The sequence below is a fragment of the Callithrix jacchus genome, chromosome 7 (genome assembly GCF_049354715.1).
Source record: "Callithrix jacchus isolate 240 chromosome 7, calJac240_pri, whole genome shotgun sequence".
Lineage (NCBI taxonomy): Eukaryota > Metazoa > Chordata > Mammalia > Primates > Cebidae > Callithrix > Callithrix jacchus.
Window position 1 is genome coordinate 93,039,124 of NC_133508.1, and position 15,965 is coordinate 93,055,088.

General features: G+C 38.0%; 1 protein-coding gene across 7 annotated transcripts in view; it reads left to right on the forward strand.

The window, feature by feature from the left end:
- Positions 1 to 15,965, forward strand: part of LOC144577156 (uncharacterized) — a 34,368-nt gene that overhangs the window by 9,499 nt on the left and 8,904 nt on the right. For 5 of the 7 annotated variants that reach the window (XR_013520489.1, XR_013520491.1, XM_078333015.1 and 2 more), the window contains 2 exons: positions 12,324 to 12,475; positions 14,714 to 14,820. Coding sequence is in view for 3 of the 7 variants with exons in the window: in XM_078333015.1 (XP_078189141.1) it covers positions 12,324 to 12,475; positions 14,714 to 14,820 (259 nt within the window). In the remaining 4 variants the exon portion in view is untranslated. Of the gene's footprint in view, positions 1 to 12,323; positions 14,084 to 14,713; positions 14,821 to 15,965 lie in introns of all 7 variants that reach the window. The other 2 variants (XR_013520492.1, XR_013520490.1) reach the window with 1 other exon arrangement.

Below are 15,965 nucleotides of genomic sequence, written 5' to 3' on the forward strand. Positions count from 1 at the left end.
AAATTCAGAAAGGTCCTTAGTCAAAATCTCAGGCAATATCCCACTCATGAAGGCATCTCATCCTCAGAATCCAAGGGCTGAATAAATACCTCCTACTGGAGAGAAGAGAAAGAGTGGGAAGAGAGAATAAAAAATGGCAATAAGTGCTTACAAAACAGCCTACCACACAGGGTGATTAATAATAGTAGATGAGGTTATGGTACCATTTATTCATCTAGATGTTAATTTCTTTGGGAAAGCAGACATTGTTTAGTCTTAACAACTCTTTTCTAGGTTACACTCTTTTTTTTTGAGACGGAGTTTTGCTCTTGTTACCCAGGCTGGAGTGCAATGCTCGATCTCGGCTCACCACAACCTCCGCCTCCTGGGTTCAGGCAATTCTCCCGCCTCAGCCTCCTGATTAGCTGGGATTACAGGCATGCGCCACCATGTCCAGCTAATTTTTTGTATTTTTAGTAGAGATGGGGTTTCACCATATTGCTCAGGATGGTCTCAATCTCTTGACCTCATGATCCACCCGCCTCGGCCTCCCAAAGTGCTGGGATTACAGGCATGAGCCACCGCGCCCGGCCGATTACACTCTTTTTTAAGTTCTTCTTTCTTCTCCCTTTCTGCTAGGATTCCAATCCTGCATCTGTGTCTCCTCTTATTTTTCTTTACCAGCTATCTATATTTAGTCCATCCTGATGGGCTTCAGCTACCAATTCTCCAGGTGTGATTCTTAAATCTCTCTCTGAAGTTCAGAGCTCTCTTGATTGCCAGAAGCCACAGGTCCAGCTGATTGTTGACCATTGCCATCTGGCTTTAAACAGGACTTCAAGCATTAATCCAAAACTGAACTCATCAGATTACCCAAAGCTCTTTCTCCTCTTGATAATTAGTCAAATAAAAATATAAACCGCAAATGTCTACTTAGTTTCTATTTTGACATACCCAAGTTCTGGAGTCAAACTGAAATTTTCACTCATCCTTAAAGGAAATAAGAATTCTCGAAAAGCATCTGTCACTACCAAACACCTAGAGTCTGATTAATTTACAACTATTATCATCCTCTTTAAAAAATAAATTTTCTGAAGTTTAATTTATGTGTAAATAAGTTTCTTTTCCAAAACATAAAGGAAGAACAAGGAACATATTTACTATCCTGTATTAAAAAACTTTAATTCCAGAATTTTTTTTTAATGGAGCTTCTCTCTTGTGGCCCAGGCTGGAGTGCAATGGTATGATCTTGGCTCACCACAACATCTGCCTCCCGGGTTCAAGAGATTCTCCTGCCTCAGCCTTCCAAGTAGCTGAGATTACAGGCATGAGCCACCACTCCCAGCTAATTTTTTGTATTTTTAGTAGAGATGGGTTTCTCCAAGTGGGTCAGGCTGGTCTCAAACTCCTGACCTCAGGTGATCTGCCTCCCTCGGCCTCCCAAAATGCTGGGATTATAGGTGTGAGCCACCTCGCCCGGCCTCAGAAAAAATTTTAAAAAGTGAGTTTTAGACATTGAACAACAAGCAGCAAATGAGTAAGAGAATCAAATGAGGTGAGTTCTATGAGTGCCCAGCTTACAGTCTAGAGTTGCAAAGCATGTAGGGAAAACTCAAGTAGATCATATCCGGGGAAGTAAAAGGTAACTAAATCTTGAGAGATACAGTACCAGAGTGGAAGAAGGTACACACACACACACACACACACACACACACACACACAGAGAGAGAGAGAGAGAGAGAGAGAGAGAGAGAGAGAGAGAGAGCGCAGGAGCATGCTCCAGAGATCTCCAGAGAGGTCCTCCAGATGTTTCACTAAGTACTAATCTATGCATACATGAAAATAAACGACCCAAATCCAGGAAAAAAAACCACTGGAAATTAGTAAACCAAAAAATTTCCAGAGCTTTCAGAGGGCCGAAATAGTTTGTGTGACAACCAACCCAAGTGGAAAGACATTGCAATAGAGCTCCAGGCCAAATTCCCAGAAGACAATCGCCATAGTAGTAGGGCTAAACTAGTTCTTGACTACAGCTACTCTTGACATGACTTAGCAAAGTTTAAAAGCAAACACTGAAAGGATTCAATTGATTCCAAATTACTGCATGCCAGAACAAAATCCAATACTCTACTCAGCACCCAACAATGTAAAATCACAATGTCTGGCTGTGATGGTTAATATTAAGTGTCAACTGATTGCACTGAAGGATGCAAAGTATTCCTCCTAGTGTGTCCGTGATGGTGTTGCCACAGGAGATTAACATTTGAGTCAGTGAGCTGGGAAAGGCAGGCAGACCTACCCTCGTTTGGGGTGGGCACCATCTACTCAGCTGCCAGCACAGCCAGAATAAAGCAGGCAGAAGAAAGTGGAATAAACAGACTTGTTAAGCCTTCCAGCCTTCGTCTTTCTCCTGTGCTGGATGCTTCCTGCCCCTCGAACGTCAGACTCCAAGTTCTTCAACTTTTGGATTCTTGGGCTTACACTGGTGGTTTGCCAGGGGCTCTCAGGCCTTCGGCCATAGGCTAAAGGCTGCACTGTTGGCTTCCCTAGTTTTGGGACTCGGACTGGCTCCCCTGCTCCTTGGCTTGCAGATGGACTATTGTAGGACTTCACCATGTGATTGTGTGAGTCAATTCTCCATAATAAACTCTACTTTATATATACCTCTATCCTATTAGTTCTGTCCCTCTAGAGAATGCTGACAAATAATACACTGACATTTCATACAAAATTAACAGGATATTATAGACCATAATCAGGAAAAAAATAATAGAAACAGACCTTAAATGACAGAAATAATAAAACTAGCAGACCAAAAATATGTTACAATGCTTCGTCTTTTCAAGAAGAAAGTGAAAACCTAAATAGAAGAAGAAGAAAAACTGCAAGATATAAAAATAAGAATGAAATGGAATTTCTAGAAATAAAAGTACAATAAAACTAAAATGGAAAATAAACAGATTACCTCCTGAAAAAAAAATTAACTTGAAGATGTAACAGTAGAAATTGCCCAAAATGAAATATATAAAAGCAAAAGAAAAAAAGAGCATTAGGACAAAGAAAATATTATTCAAAAAAATGATATTGCTTTAAAAATTTAGACAAAGCAATATAAAATTTATATTTAGAATAGCTGCACTACAAGATAAGTTAAAGAAAATTCTTTTGGAAGAAGAAAAATGTTGCCAGATAGATATTCAGATCTACAAAAGGAGTGACCCCTAGAAATGGTCAATGTAGACTAACTTTTTCTTATTGTTAATCTCTTTAAAATAATTTGTAAAACAAAAATAATATTAAGTTGTAAAATTTAGAATATAGGTAGAAGTAAAATGCATGACAATAGAACAAAGTATAAGAAGGGGAAATTGAAATATAATTTTGTAAGTTTCTTATACAGTACATGAAGTAGCATAATATAATTTGAATGTAGTTATAGGTTAAAATAGTGAATTGTAAATCCTAAAACAACCACTAAAAAATGTAAAGCAAAAAAATACAATTATGAGTCAATAGTGGTGAATAGTAAAATACCAACAAATAATCCAAAAGGAGGCAGCAAAGAAGATAAAAGCAAATAAGAAATAGAAAAAAAAATAGAAAATAAATAGCAAAATGACCATTTATGTCCACTGTAGTGATAATTACATTAAACTTAAATGGTCTAAATACTATAATTAAAAGAGGGGTCATTTTCAGAGTGGATTTAAAAAGCAAGACCTGACCCTATGCTTGTCTATAAGAAGGGCACTTTCAGTATAAATACATTTATGGTACACATATAAAATAACATCAGAATGGCTGACAGTGTTTCCACAGGCATCCCGAAAGAGAAGTCAGAGACTCTACTGAGCAGAAAGTGAGAGATCATCAATGTAGCTGTATCAATGGTGTGATGATGGTTAACACTGAAAGTCAACTTGATTGGATTGAGGGATACAAAGTATTAATCCTGGGTCTGTCTGTGTGGGTGTTTCATTTTTTTCTGCCTGCTTTATATTCTCTTCCAGCGAATATAAAGAGATATGGGCCTAACCTCAGAACCTACATTTTTCTCCCATGCTGAATGCTTCCTGTCCGTGAACAGCAGACTCCAAGTTCTTCAGTTTTGGGATTCGGACTAGCTCTCCTTGCTCCTCAGTTTGCGGACAGTCTATAGTGGGACCTTGTGATGGTGTAAGTTAATACTTAATAAACTCCCCTTTATACATATATATATGTACATATATATATATGTACATATACATATGTATATATATGTACAATATATATAAGGATAAATTAATATATATGTTAAATAATATATTATATATAATATATGTAATAGGATATTACAATATATGTAATAGGATACATAAAAATAGAATGTATATATATAAAACAGGATGTATGTATAATAGGATATATATGTGTGTGTGTGTGTATAACTATCTGGAATATATATTCTAATCTGGAAGCTAATTAGATTGTGCCCACCAGATTAAGTGTGGATCTATCTTCCCCAGCCCACTGATTCAAATGTTAATCTCTTTTGGCAACACCCACACAGACAAACCCAGGATTAATACTTTGTATCCCTCAATCCAGTCAAGTTGACACTCAGTGTTACATCATCACACTGTTGTTATAGCTACATTGATGATCTCTCACTTTCTGCCCAGTAGAGTCTCTGACTTCTCTTTTGGGATGCCTGTGAAAACATTCGCAGACATTCTGATATTATTTTATATGTGTACTATATACATATTTATACTGAAAGTGCCCTTCTTATAGGCAAACATAGAGTCAGGTCTTGTTTTTCGAATCTGCTCTGAAAATGACCCCCCTTTTAATTACAGTATTTAGACTGTTTAAATTTAATAACTATTGATACAGTGGGCATAAATGGTCATTTTGCTATTTATTTTCTATTTATTCTATTTCTTATTTCCTTTTATCTTCTTTGCAGTCTCATTTTGGATTATTTATTAGTATTTTACTATATATATAGTAAAATAGGAGATATCTACATATCCTATTAGTTCTGTTCCTCTAAGAAGACCCTGACTAATACAAACAGGGACTAGATCTTGTTTCATTACCACTCTTATATGGCTTTGCATAGATTTTGGCTGGCCACCTCTTTGAATGTGAATCTATGAAAGATTGGGTTTGTATCTCCTTTCTCTCAGAGATGAAGTGAGGGCATTATTTTTGCCTCCATATTGCAGTATAGGAGCTGGATATCATGGAAGGCACTAGAGGATCATGGGCACAAGGGGTGGACTGTATCAGTCATCTCCTATACACCACTTCACATCCACTGTGCTTCATCTTTCTTTTATTCCGGTAAGCACCGTTCTGTATACCCTCAGACTGACTTATTGCTGATGCAGTCCAATACAGCTTCACCTCAGACCTGCCCCACATGCCTCTCCTTCCCTGGAGCCTCTCTCTTGCTTCTGAGGCATGGAAAGTTCTGGGACTGTTCTCATTGCCCACACATGCAAAACCCAGAGGTGAGGCAAAGTGAACACTTCTTGAGGTGAAACTGACAAATGGTAGATGCAAGAAAGTGGATAAATTCTTCTCCTTTGCTCTCCTAATAATAGGTAATCCAGGGATGTACTACATTTGCTTCTCAGTCAGTCCTGTGGTAATAAGACAAGTGGTGACCTCTAGCTGTGACCCCTGCAATGACACTTCTTTTGATTGTCTTTCTGTGTGTTGCTCCCCAGTGTGCAAAAGCTACTACATGGGATTGTACTCCTTACTCAATTGCTGGTATATAAACCATTACCTCTATTTCTGAATTCTGAGGAAACCAAGCTAATCAAAGTGGTGACAAAAATATTTGGAGATGATGAGTGTCTATCTGGAAAACCAGAGAGTCACAAAAGCAAAAACAGGAACAACAACGATGAAAACAACAGTAACGAAGATCTAATAACAGGACTCCGTACATTAGCTTATGATAAAAATGAATACATAAAAATGAATAGCTGTTCTATATTCCATAACTTAATTTAAAAAATAATGGGAAATGTACTAAACCTAATGTTGACAGAATGACTATACTCTGGGCCATAAAATAGATGAATTACTGGGAGGAAATACCCTGTTCTAAGATGGAAAGGCTTAGTATTGTAGGTATGTTAATTCTCCACAAATTAATCTGTAAATTTAATGAAATCCCAATTAAATTCTAATTCTTTAACCCAACAACTTAATTCCAAGAGCTATCTGAGAGAGTAAACTCATGGAAATAGCTCACTTTTTTTAAAAACTGTAATAATAGTTGACTAACTCTAATAGTTAGGCAACTTTGCTATAGTGCTATAATTTAAAAATTGTGCCTTGCATATATATACAGTTGAGAAACCTGGACTGAGTAGAGACAGATGTAATATATGTTAGAAGTGGCATAACAGATCAGTGGGGAATTGGTGGAGAGTTTTTTATAATAATAGCACAACTGGCAAGTCACTTGGGGAAAAAATATATTCCCTCTCACACTTCACAAAATAATAAGTTCCAGATGGAATAACAGCATCTTAGTTTGGTGTGTGTTCTTCCATAACTTTATTTTGGCACTTACTTATTTTTTTTTTTTACATTATAGGTTTTTTGCACATAATGTATTCTTCAACTTTCTTCACTTACTATTAGTTAACTCTGGGAAGTAGGGAACAGACTGAGTTTGAGAGTGGTAAGAAAAGGGGAGATCATCATTAATTAATTAGTTAACTCAATACACAATTATTGAGTGCCTGCAAAGTACCAGGCCCTATTCTTGTTGTTGGGGATACACCAGTGAATAACAACAAGAACTCTGCCCTCATGGATTGTATATTCTCGTGGAGAGGACAGAAATCATAAACAAAATATAAAAGTAAAATACACTCTATACTAAATGGTGACAAACGTTTCAGAGGAAAATAAAGTACACACATGTACAAGACAAGGAGAGCAGGCCTTGAAGATGATATTTGTGTAAAGATGTAGAAGAGGTGAGGAAGAGTCATTCCATATGGTTATGGGAGCAGTTTCTCAGACAGAAGAAACAGTGAGTGCGAGAGAGTAAGCCTGGCATAAAAGATAAGGCTCAGCTTGTAGGGCCTTATAAGCCGATTGAGAACTCAGTGCTTCCACTGATTGTGGGAGTCAGCTGGTGGAAGGTTCAAGCCACAGACAGACATAATCCAACTTAGTTATTTTTGTTTTAAACAGGATTGCTGTGGTTACTATGTAGAGAATCACACAAAGATGAGTCAGATAAGAGCATGCCATAATACTGGAGAAGGGAGATGGCAGTGATATTAAATAGGTGAGACCAGGGTGGTGGCAGGCCATGTGGTGTAAAGTAGCTGGTTTCTGGATATATTTTGAAAGTATTGCTGAGAGGACTTGTTGACTGGTTAGGAGAAGCATGTCAGAGAAAGACTCTGAGTATTATTATGAGCAATAAGAAGGTAGATTTGGTGTTTAAGTGACATGGAAGGATTTAACTGACATGGGAGGAAGAGGTTTTAAGCGGGTATTAGGGACTAGTTGTAGATTTGTTAAACTTGAAATGCTTATTATTAATAGATATCCAATAGAAATTAATAGTTGATGGATATGTGACTCTGGAATTCATAGGACAGGTCAGAAATAAATGTATAAATTTGGGCATTATCAGATCACATTTTATGCCATGAGACTAAAAGAGATAATTGAGGAAACCAGAGCATGCTTCAGTAATTCTTATCATAAATATTTAAATTTTGCAATAAAATTATATTTGTGTTTTACATATGTAATTAAAAATACTTGTACAGCACTGGAAGAAAATATAGGCAAAAATGTATATAAATCTATAGAGTAGATTTATATAATCATTCTATGCTTGACAAAAAATACAATCATAAAAGAAATCACTAACCCTTACGACTACAAAACATTTTTTAACATTCTAGGTATCACATATGGCATATATAAAAACAAGAAGTCAATACATCTCAGGAACAAATAGTGCCAATGCTCAGACATACAAATTATTGAACTTAATATGTAAAGATTTCTTGCAAATCACTAAGAATAAGAGCAGGACCCAAAAGGAAAAAAAAGTAGTACAGGTCCAAACACAAAGTTTATGTCGGAAGAAATGGAAATCATCACTAAGTACATAGGCACGTACAAACTCAAATAATAACATTTTCACCTAAATTGACAAAAATATCTTTATGTCACATCACCTAGTTTGGGCAGGGGTACTAAGAAATGTGTGTTATTTATAATTTTACTATAAATTGATATTAAATTTTCAAAGAGTAAACTGACAAAGTAATAGAGCCTTAAAGTGCCTACATTTTTTAAGTAGAAATTCTTTTATAATTCATTTGAAAGAAATATTTTTGCTTATGAATGATGATTAATGTAAAGGCAGTGAATAACAATAATTTAAACTAGTTATAGCTGGGCAAGGTGACTAATGGCTGTAATCTCAGCACTTTCAGAGGCTGAAGTGGTTAGATCCCCTGAGCTCAGGAGTTTGAGACCAGCCTGGGCAACGTGGCAAAACCTTGTCTCTACTGAAAATACAAAAATTAGCAGGAAGTGGTGGCACGTGCCTGTAGTACCAGCTACTAGGGAGGCTGAGGCAGGAAAATCTCTTGAACTCATGAGAGATGGGGGTTGCAGTGAGTTGAGATTGTATTATTACAATCCAGCTTGGGAGACAGAGGGAGACCTTGTCTCAAAATAAAATAAAATAAAAATAGTAGTTATTAACTTAAAGGGGAGAAGCCTAAATAGTGTTAGAGAATTGACTATGTACATTTTGCTGCATTCCTAGGATATACTATCATAGTCATGAGAATCATGTTGTAGAATATTTATTGATAAAAATATTTATTGATGAAAGTATTTATGTGAGTACATATTTTATTTGTTGCATTAACAAAGTTGATAGTGAAACAAAGGGTAGAGTAGCCTTTCATTTGAAAAGTTATATACTCACAATATAAACAGAAAAATCCAAAAGAAAATATTTGAAGATATTAACATTTGCTATTTTAGAGTAGACAGATCACAAGTATTTAATTTTCTCTTTCCTGCTTAATTGTATTTTCTTAATCTTTTACAAAAAAAAAAGTTTTAAGTTTGTATTGAGAAACGAAATCAATATAACAAGGAATAAAAGAAGAAGGTCCAACAGTCCTGGTTACCATCCAACATTATATAATCCTGGGGTGTTTCAAAACCACCCAGTTATGTGCTGACAGGTTGTCCAGATGTCTGGGATAGAATTACAGAACATCTTTGCCCCAGCAAATTAGGTGGCTGGGCACACAAACAACCTGCCTTTTATTTTATTTATCTGCCCTTTGACAAGACAATTTTCCCTGTCATCATCATTTTGCTTTTCTGTTATGAATTCAAGGCACTTTACTAGGTACTTTTTTTACATTCTTTGTTGTATCCATGTAAATATCCTCCAACTTGGGTATTAATATCTAATTTTACATAGGAGGAAACCAAGACCCAAAGACTTTGAATAACTTGCTCAGTATAATTAGCAAGAAAGGAGTGGAGCTGAATTTGACAACCTAGTTCTCTAGCTTTCAAACTTTGTTTTTTCCACTGTAGTTTTCTCTCTGAAGAGTGAGTGGGATAAAAGATGACTTAATTGGTGGAGGGAAATCAGTTAAATGACAATAAATCTTATCATGTAACAGTTTGTTCCTTTTCAATTATATTTCAAACCTGGTTACATTAAGGAAAAATTCTCAATTTCATAAGATCACTTCTATAAAACCTATTTAATATTTGCTAATCCTCCTTTTTCAATAGTAAGCATGCAAATCTAATATTGTCTACTTAAGATTTAATAATATTGCTTTGCCTTATTGCATTTAGCTTTACCTTCTCTTTAGAGCAAGAGATAGTGATTTTTCCATTTACAGTTGTAATACCGATTTTGTTTTTAAGTAGATTTAAATTTTCATAAGTAGATTTTTAAAAATATTCAGTCATCAACAGTCCAAGTAGCACACCAGTATTTCAAAACACCGCACAGGTTGAATGCAAATACCTAGAGCTTGGGAAATAACTGAACTACTTCATGCTGCCAGTTCTCATCATTTTAGGAGTTTGAAAAATGAGACAGAAAGGGACACTCTTGGCTTTGGTTAAACCTTTATTGTGTCTTGGTAGTTTCCTGTGCTATCCCCCTGGATTCTCACAGTTGTTCTGTGAGAATTCATACACCCAGTTTACAAATTTGGAAATTGAGGTGCTGCATGATGATGTAGCCTAAGGGCACCCAACTGGTAAATAATGAACTTGGGATTTGAGCTCAAAGTCCTGCATCTCCAAGAATTCAGCCAGTTTAGACCATGTCATCCAAAAGGAGATAGCTAATTGGTTTGCTTTTTTGCAATTCTATACAAGTGTTAAGTTATGAGCATGCAGTAATTCTGAAAGAATCTCAATGAGGGAGAGATTCCTGTGGGCCAGGGTTGAAAAGCACATGTGGCTTATGTGGGCTTTGAAGAACAAGTTAGGCCCTGGAAGCAGGTGCAAGTGCATTTCAGATGGAGCAATTGATATGATTTTCTTTTTCTTTTTCTTTTGCATTTTAGGTTTTGGGGTACATGTGAAGAACATGCAAGATTGTTGCATAGGTACACACATGGCAGTGTGATTTGCTGCCTTCCTCCCCATCACCTATATCTGGCATTTCTCCCCATATTATCTCTCCCTAACTCCCCACCCCACACTGTCCCTCCCCTATTTCCCCCCAACAGACCCCAGTGTGTGATGCTCCCCTCCCTGTGTCCATGTGTTCTCATTGTTCAACACCCGCCTATGAGTGAGAACATGCAGTGTTTGATTTTCTATTCTTGTGTCAGTTTCCTGAGAATGATGGTCTTCAGGTTCATCCATGTCCCTACAAAGGACACAAATTCATCATTTTTTATGGCTGCATAATATTCCAGGATGTATATGTGCCACATTTTCCCTGTCCAGTCTATCATCGATGGGCATTTGGGTTGGTTCCAGGTCTTTGCTATTGTAAACTGTGTCGCAATGAACATTCGTGTGCATGTGTCCTTATAGTAGAACGATTTATAATCCTTTGGATACATACCCAGTAATGGGATTGCTGGGTCAAATGGAATTTCTATTTCTAGGTCCTTGAGGAATCGACACACCGTCTTTGACAATGGTTGAACTAATTTACACTCTCACCAACAGTGTAAAAGTGTTCCTATTTCTCCACATCCTCTCCAGCATCTGTTGTCTCCAGATTTTTTAATGATCGCCATTCTAACTGGCATGAGATGGTATCTCAATGTAGTTTTGATTTGCATTTCTCTAATGACCAGTGATGATGAGCATTTTTTCATATGTTTGTTGGTCTTATGCATGGCTTCTTTTGTAAAGTGTCTGTTCATATCCTTCACCCACTTTTGAATGGGCGTATTTGTTTTTTTCTTGTATATCTGTTTTAGTTCTTTGTAGATTCTGGATATCAGCTCTTTATCAGATGGGTAGACGGCAAAATTTTTCTCCCATTCTGTTGGTTGCCGATTCACTCTAATGACTGTTTGTTTTGCTGTGCAGAAGCTGTGGAGTTTAATTAGGTCCCATTTGTCTATTTTGGCTTTTGTTGCCAATGCTTTTGGTGTTTTGGTCATGAAGTCCTTGCCTACGCCTATGTCCTGAATGATTTTTTTTCATACCACTAAGGCCAGCTTCTGAAACCCATCACCTCATAGCCCCACTGCTTTATCTCTGACTCCTCCTTTTTTCCGTAAATGCCCAGGGAGGAGCAACATTTTAAGCTTTTATCAACAATTCACACCTTACTGTGAATTAATTTTTAGCACTTTGCCCAAAGGAAGTTGGAATAATGGAAAGCATTCCAAGATCCAGAGGTCACCAAAGCACAAACATCACCAAAAGACAGTGTGGATGTAACAAAGTTGATTCTCAAATTTATCCCCATTTTAACAATTGCCAACTCTATTCCTTCATGACTGTGTAATGGGCTTTTCAGCATAGTTGCCCAACTATCACTGGTACTCTCCGAAAAAGATTTGGGTGGTTGTCTGACTCATATCTCCTCTACTATATTTCTACCGGCGATGATATTAGAAAAGAGTCTAGAGACGTGTTAGGACCTTACATAACACATGGCTAAGGCTTCTGACAGCGTTTTCCAGCTTGTGGGCATATGAAATTCTGGTCGGGGAAACAACTACCATCAAGCACCTCCTCTGGCCACAGCTTTATGTTTATTATTAGGAAATCACTTACAGCCCCCAGGGAGGTCACAGTGTTGACCTGACATGCTTCCTATCCTTTCTCCTTTTTAGCTGGTCAGACAAGGCATTTAAACCTGACACCTCAGATCCTTTCAACGCAAAAACCAGATGTGCTCAGCTGGAGAGAGAAAAGGATTCCTCTGTGTTCAACAAACTCCAAGCTTGCTGCAGTGAAGAGGGCCAAACTGACAAGTAGGCCAAGGGTTAGTCCTTTCTGTCCCCTCCCTGGTCTCTGCTTTCTTACTCTTCTTATATCGACCACAACTTTCCACCTAGAAAGAGGACCATGTTTTATCACATCCGCAAGTCTTAGTTGCTCACAGCACCCATCTATTTTATATTGAAGGTATTTATTCAATATGCTCCCTCCTCTATGCCACTGACCCCAACCAAACTCTCATTCCCACTGCCCTAGATTATGAAATAATTTTCTAACTGATCTCTCCACCTCAAAGATAATTCTCTTCATTCTAAAATGATTCTCAAAATAATGGCTGCCACGAAGATAGTGCCTAGCACCACTTGAGGGCTGCTGCCAATGTGCTTCCTGCGAGCTCTTTCCATGCATAGTTTCTCCAGGACTCTCCGTCCCCACTTCCACAACATGCCCTTCCCCGTAGCTGCCATGAGCTGCTTCCAGTTCCCCCAGACACCTGACACAGTCTACCTGTGTGAGAGCTCCAGCAGTCACTGTGTCTACCTGTTGTAAAATAAGGAGATTCTATAGCATCTAATGTTTATGAGTCCTGTGGGTTTAAGATTGCTGAAAACGTTCTTTCCCTCTCTTCCTTTTACAGCCCTGTGTATTCCCTAGATGAGAAGGGGGAAACTGAGTTAGATATTTTTCTGTTAACTGCGTTAGCCAGCTCCTGGCACATCTTTTTCTAACACGACTTTGATTCTTACCATTCACTTTGATGTCTCTGGCCCTGACCACACTTAGTTTAAAATGTGTGAAGCACCACTGGGATCCACATGGTTTTATATTTGTTCCAGTGGCCTCATGCAGCTGAGCTCTTCATCCTTTGTGTCCTTCAAGGGCAGTGGAATGCCTTATGCTCTTTTCATGTCTACTCACAGCATAAGTAACATTTATAACAACATCATTAAGAGAATAGAGTCTGTAGCTTGAGAATGTTCAGTTCTAAATCTAGCCCTGCCATTTACTACTATGTGACCTTGGAAAAGTTAATCTCTTGGGCTTCAATTTTTTTATCTGTATAATGGGAAAAAATGAGCTCTTTTTTAATGAAGATTATATTAGTTAATATAAGCAAACTACTTAAATAGTACCTAAAATACAGGTAAGTGTTATAGGTGTGTTTGCTGTTACTGTTTATTAATAACTTATTCCATTCCAGGAATTATGCTGGAAACATTAGATAATAATATAAATAACAACAGATACTAGTTATTAAGCACTTGCTAAATACTTTCATTCTTTCTATGATGATTCTGAATTCCTGACAACATGTCTCATTTTATAGAAGACAGAACTAAGGTTGAGAGTGTTTTGATACCTTGTTCAAGTATGAGAATTAATACATTTTTAAGGCCAAAAATGGGACTCAGGTCCCTCTGAGTCAAAAGCTCATGTTGTTTCTATCACACGATGACTACCACTTGTCCAGTTGTTTTCAGGCTTTGTTTTTTTCTGCTGAGTCAGGCATCACAGTCTGGCATTCTCCCCTGTGCTGTGGAGCCAGGCAGATAATATCATGTGTGGGTTATGCCTGGATTCCCATCCTCCCACCTCACATCTAGAAGCAATGATGTCTCTTTTCCTCCTGCTCAAGAAAGCATTCTGTAGGGTAAGTGAGAGAGGTATTTGTATAGGGATAACCTTGACACATTTCATTTAATGAGAGCCTCCCAACTCTCTCCCTGTTCGACGGTCACATCCTTCAGAAAACCTTAAAAACTGTGATTTGTCTCAGGTGACTCCTCAGTTTGCTACTCAGAGGTGTCCCTCACTGCTCCCCACCACTGCCAGCCACTGCTCCTGTGAAAGATGGCTCCCTCGAAACTCCTGGACTACATGTCCCTTCGACAAGGTGCTGTTCCATCTTTCTAGGTGGTGATGGCTGAGGGTGGACAAGACAGTCTTTTCTGTGTAGCTCATTAATTCTATTCTCCACCATACCATCCCAAAAGGCCTTACGGAAGGTTGAATATGACCAAATTATAATTTCAAAAAATGCTTTATATATCCGTCCATTAAACTCCAAGACAAAATTACAATTACAAATCCTTTCACAGGAGTATCTGTATCAGACCCATTCAATTTCTTGTTTAATGCTGCCATCCACAAGTCTCCACTCCTTTCCCTGATGATCCCCCTTTTATAGATTCATACAATGTGAATCTTTATTTTGTAGGGAAACATTGTGGCCCCAAACATTAATCAGTGCCTTAGGATCCATTGACATCTATTTCCACAGGTTATCTCTGGACACAGTAATCCTTCAGCAATACAATTACCAAGTTATTCAACATTGAAGGCTTTTCCAAGACAGTGGAGGCTGGGATTTGACCTTCTAAGTGTGAGGTTAGTATTTATTTCCAAGCCCCGTCTCCACACAGATCTCACCAACCATTCCCCAATACCAGTGAAGATCCTGTGTAAAACACAAACACTTATACTTTCAAATGAATGCACTGATGCACAGAAACACAACAGCCAAAATCTATACTGAAGAAGAGAAACACTTCCCTAGTGGCAACAAAATCTACACTGCTATCCTCTACAACAAAGGGTAACACTGAACCTTGTTAAGCACAGTGGTGTCAGTTCTGCTATATTTACTCAGTGCTGCTATCAGTTAGAGTAATTTGGTCCAGGTGAAAAAAAAACACCTAAATTCAGTAATCTTAAACAATGAAGGCTGTTTTTACAGCTTAAACCTTAAAAGGTACAAGGGACTTCACTGGAGTCTGACATAGCGCTTCAACAATATCACCAAACAACAAGTAAGCCTGCCTCTATCCGTCTTTCTCTTCTGCTGTATTAGTTTCCCATCACTAATACAACAAATGACCACAAACTTAGTGGCTTAAAACAACAGAAATTTATTGTCTTACAGTTGTAGAAATCAAAGTCCCAAAGTCAACATCTAGGCAGAGCTGTGCTCCTTCTGGAGCTCTAGGAATGATTCTGCTTCCTGCCTTCTCTAGGTTTTAGAGGCTGCCATCTTCAAAGTGGGCGGCACAGCATCTTCCAGTTTCTCTTTCTCTCTGCTGCCTTTGCCACTTGCCCTTTTCTCTCTTTGATATTTTCCCCTCCCTTTTTTGTAAAAGCCCTTGAAATTTCACTGAGCTTATTCCAATAAACCAAGATAATCTATCCATCTCAAGATCCTCGACTCAATTGTATCTGTTTCCGTATAAGGTGACATTCACAAGGATCAGGACTTGGGCATCTTTGTGTGTGTGTGGTTGGGGTAGACCTTGTTCTTTCTACATCTTCTTTCCACTGTGTTAATGCCATCTGGAAACAGTAGTTCTTGTTGTCTTGACTGTCAGCAGCTCAAGGGGCTACATGCTTCTCTGTCCCTAGACTCTTATGGTCTCTCACAGGCCACCAGGGAAGCTTCTTGCCCAGGATCATCCTCATTTCTCTCATTTTCTGGTTGGAATACAGTCTCACACCCTTCCCTGAGCCTATCAACATGGCCTCAGGGTTAGACTTGGCAG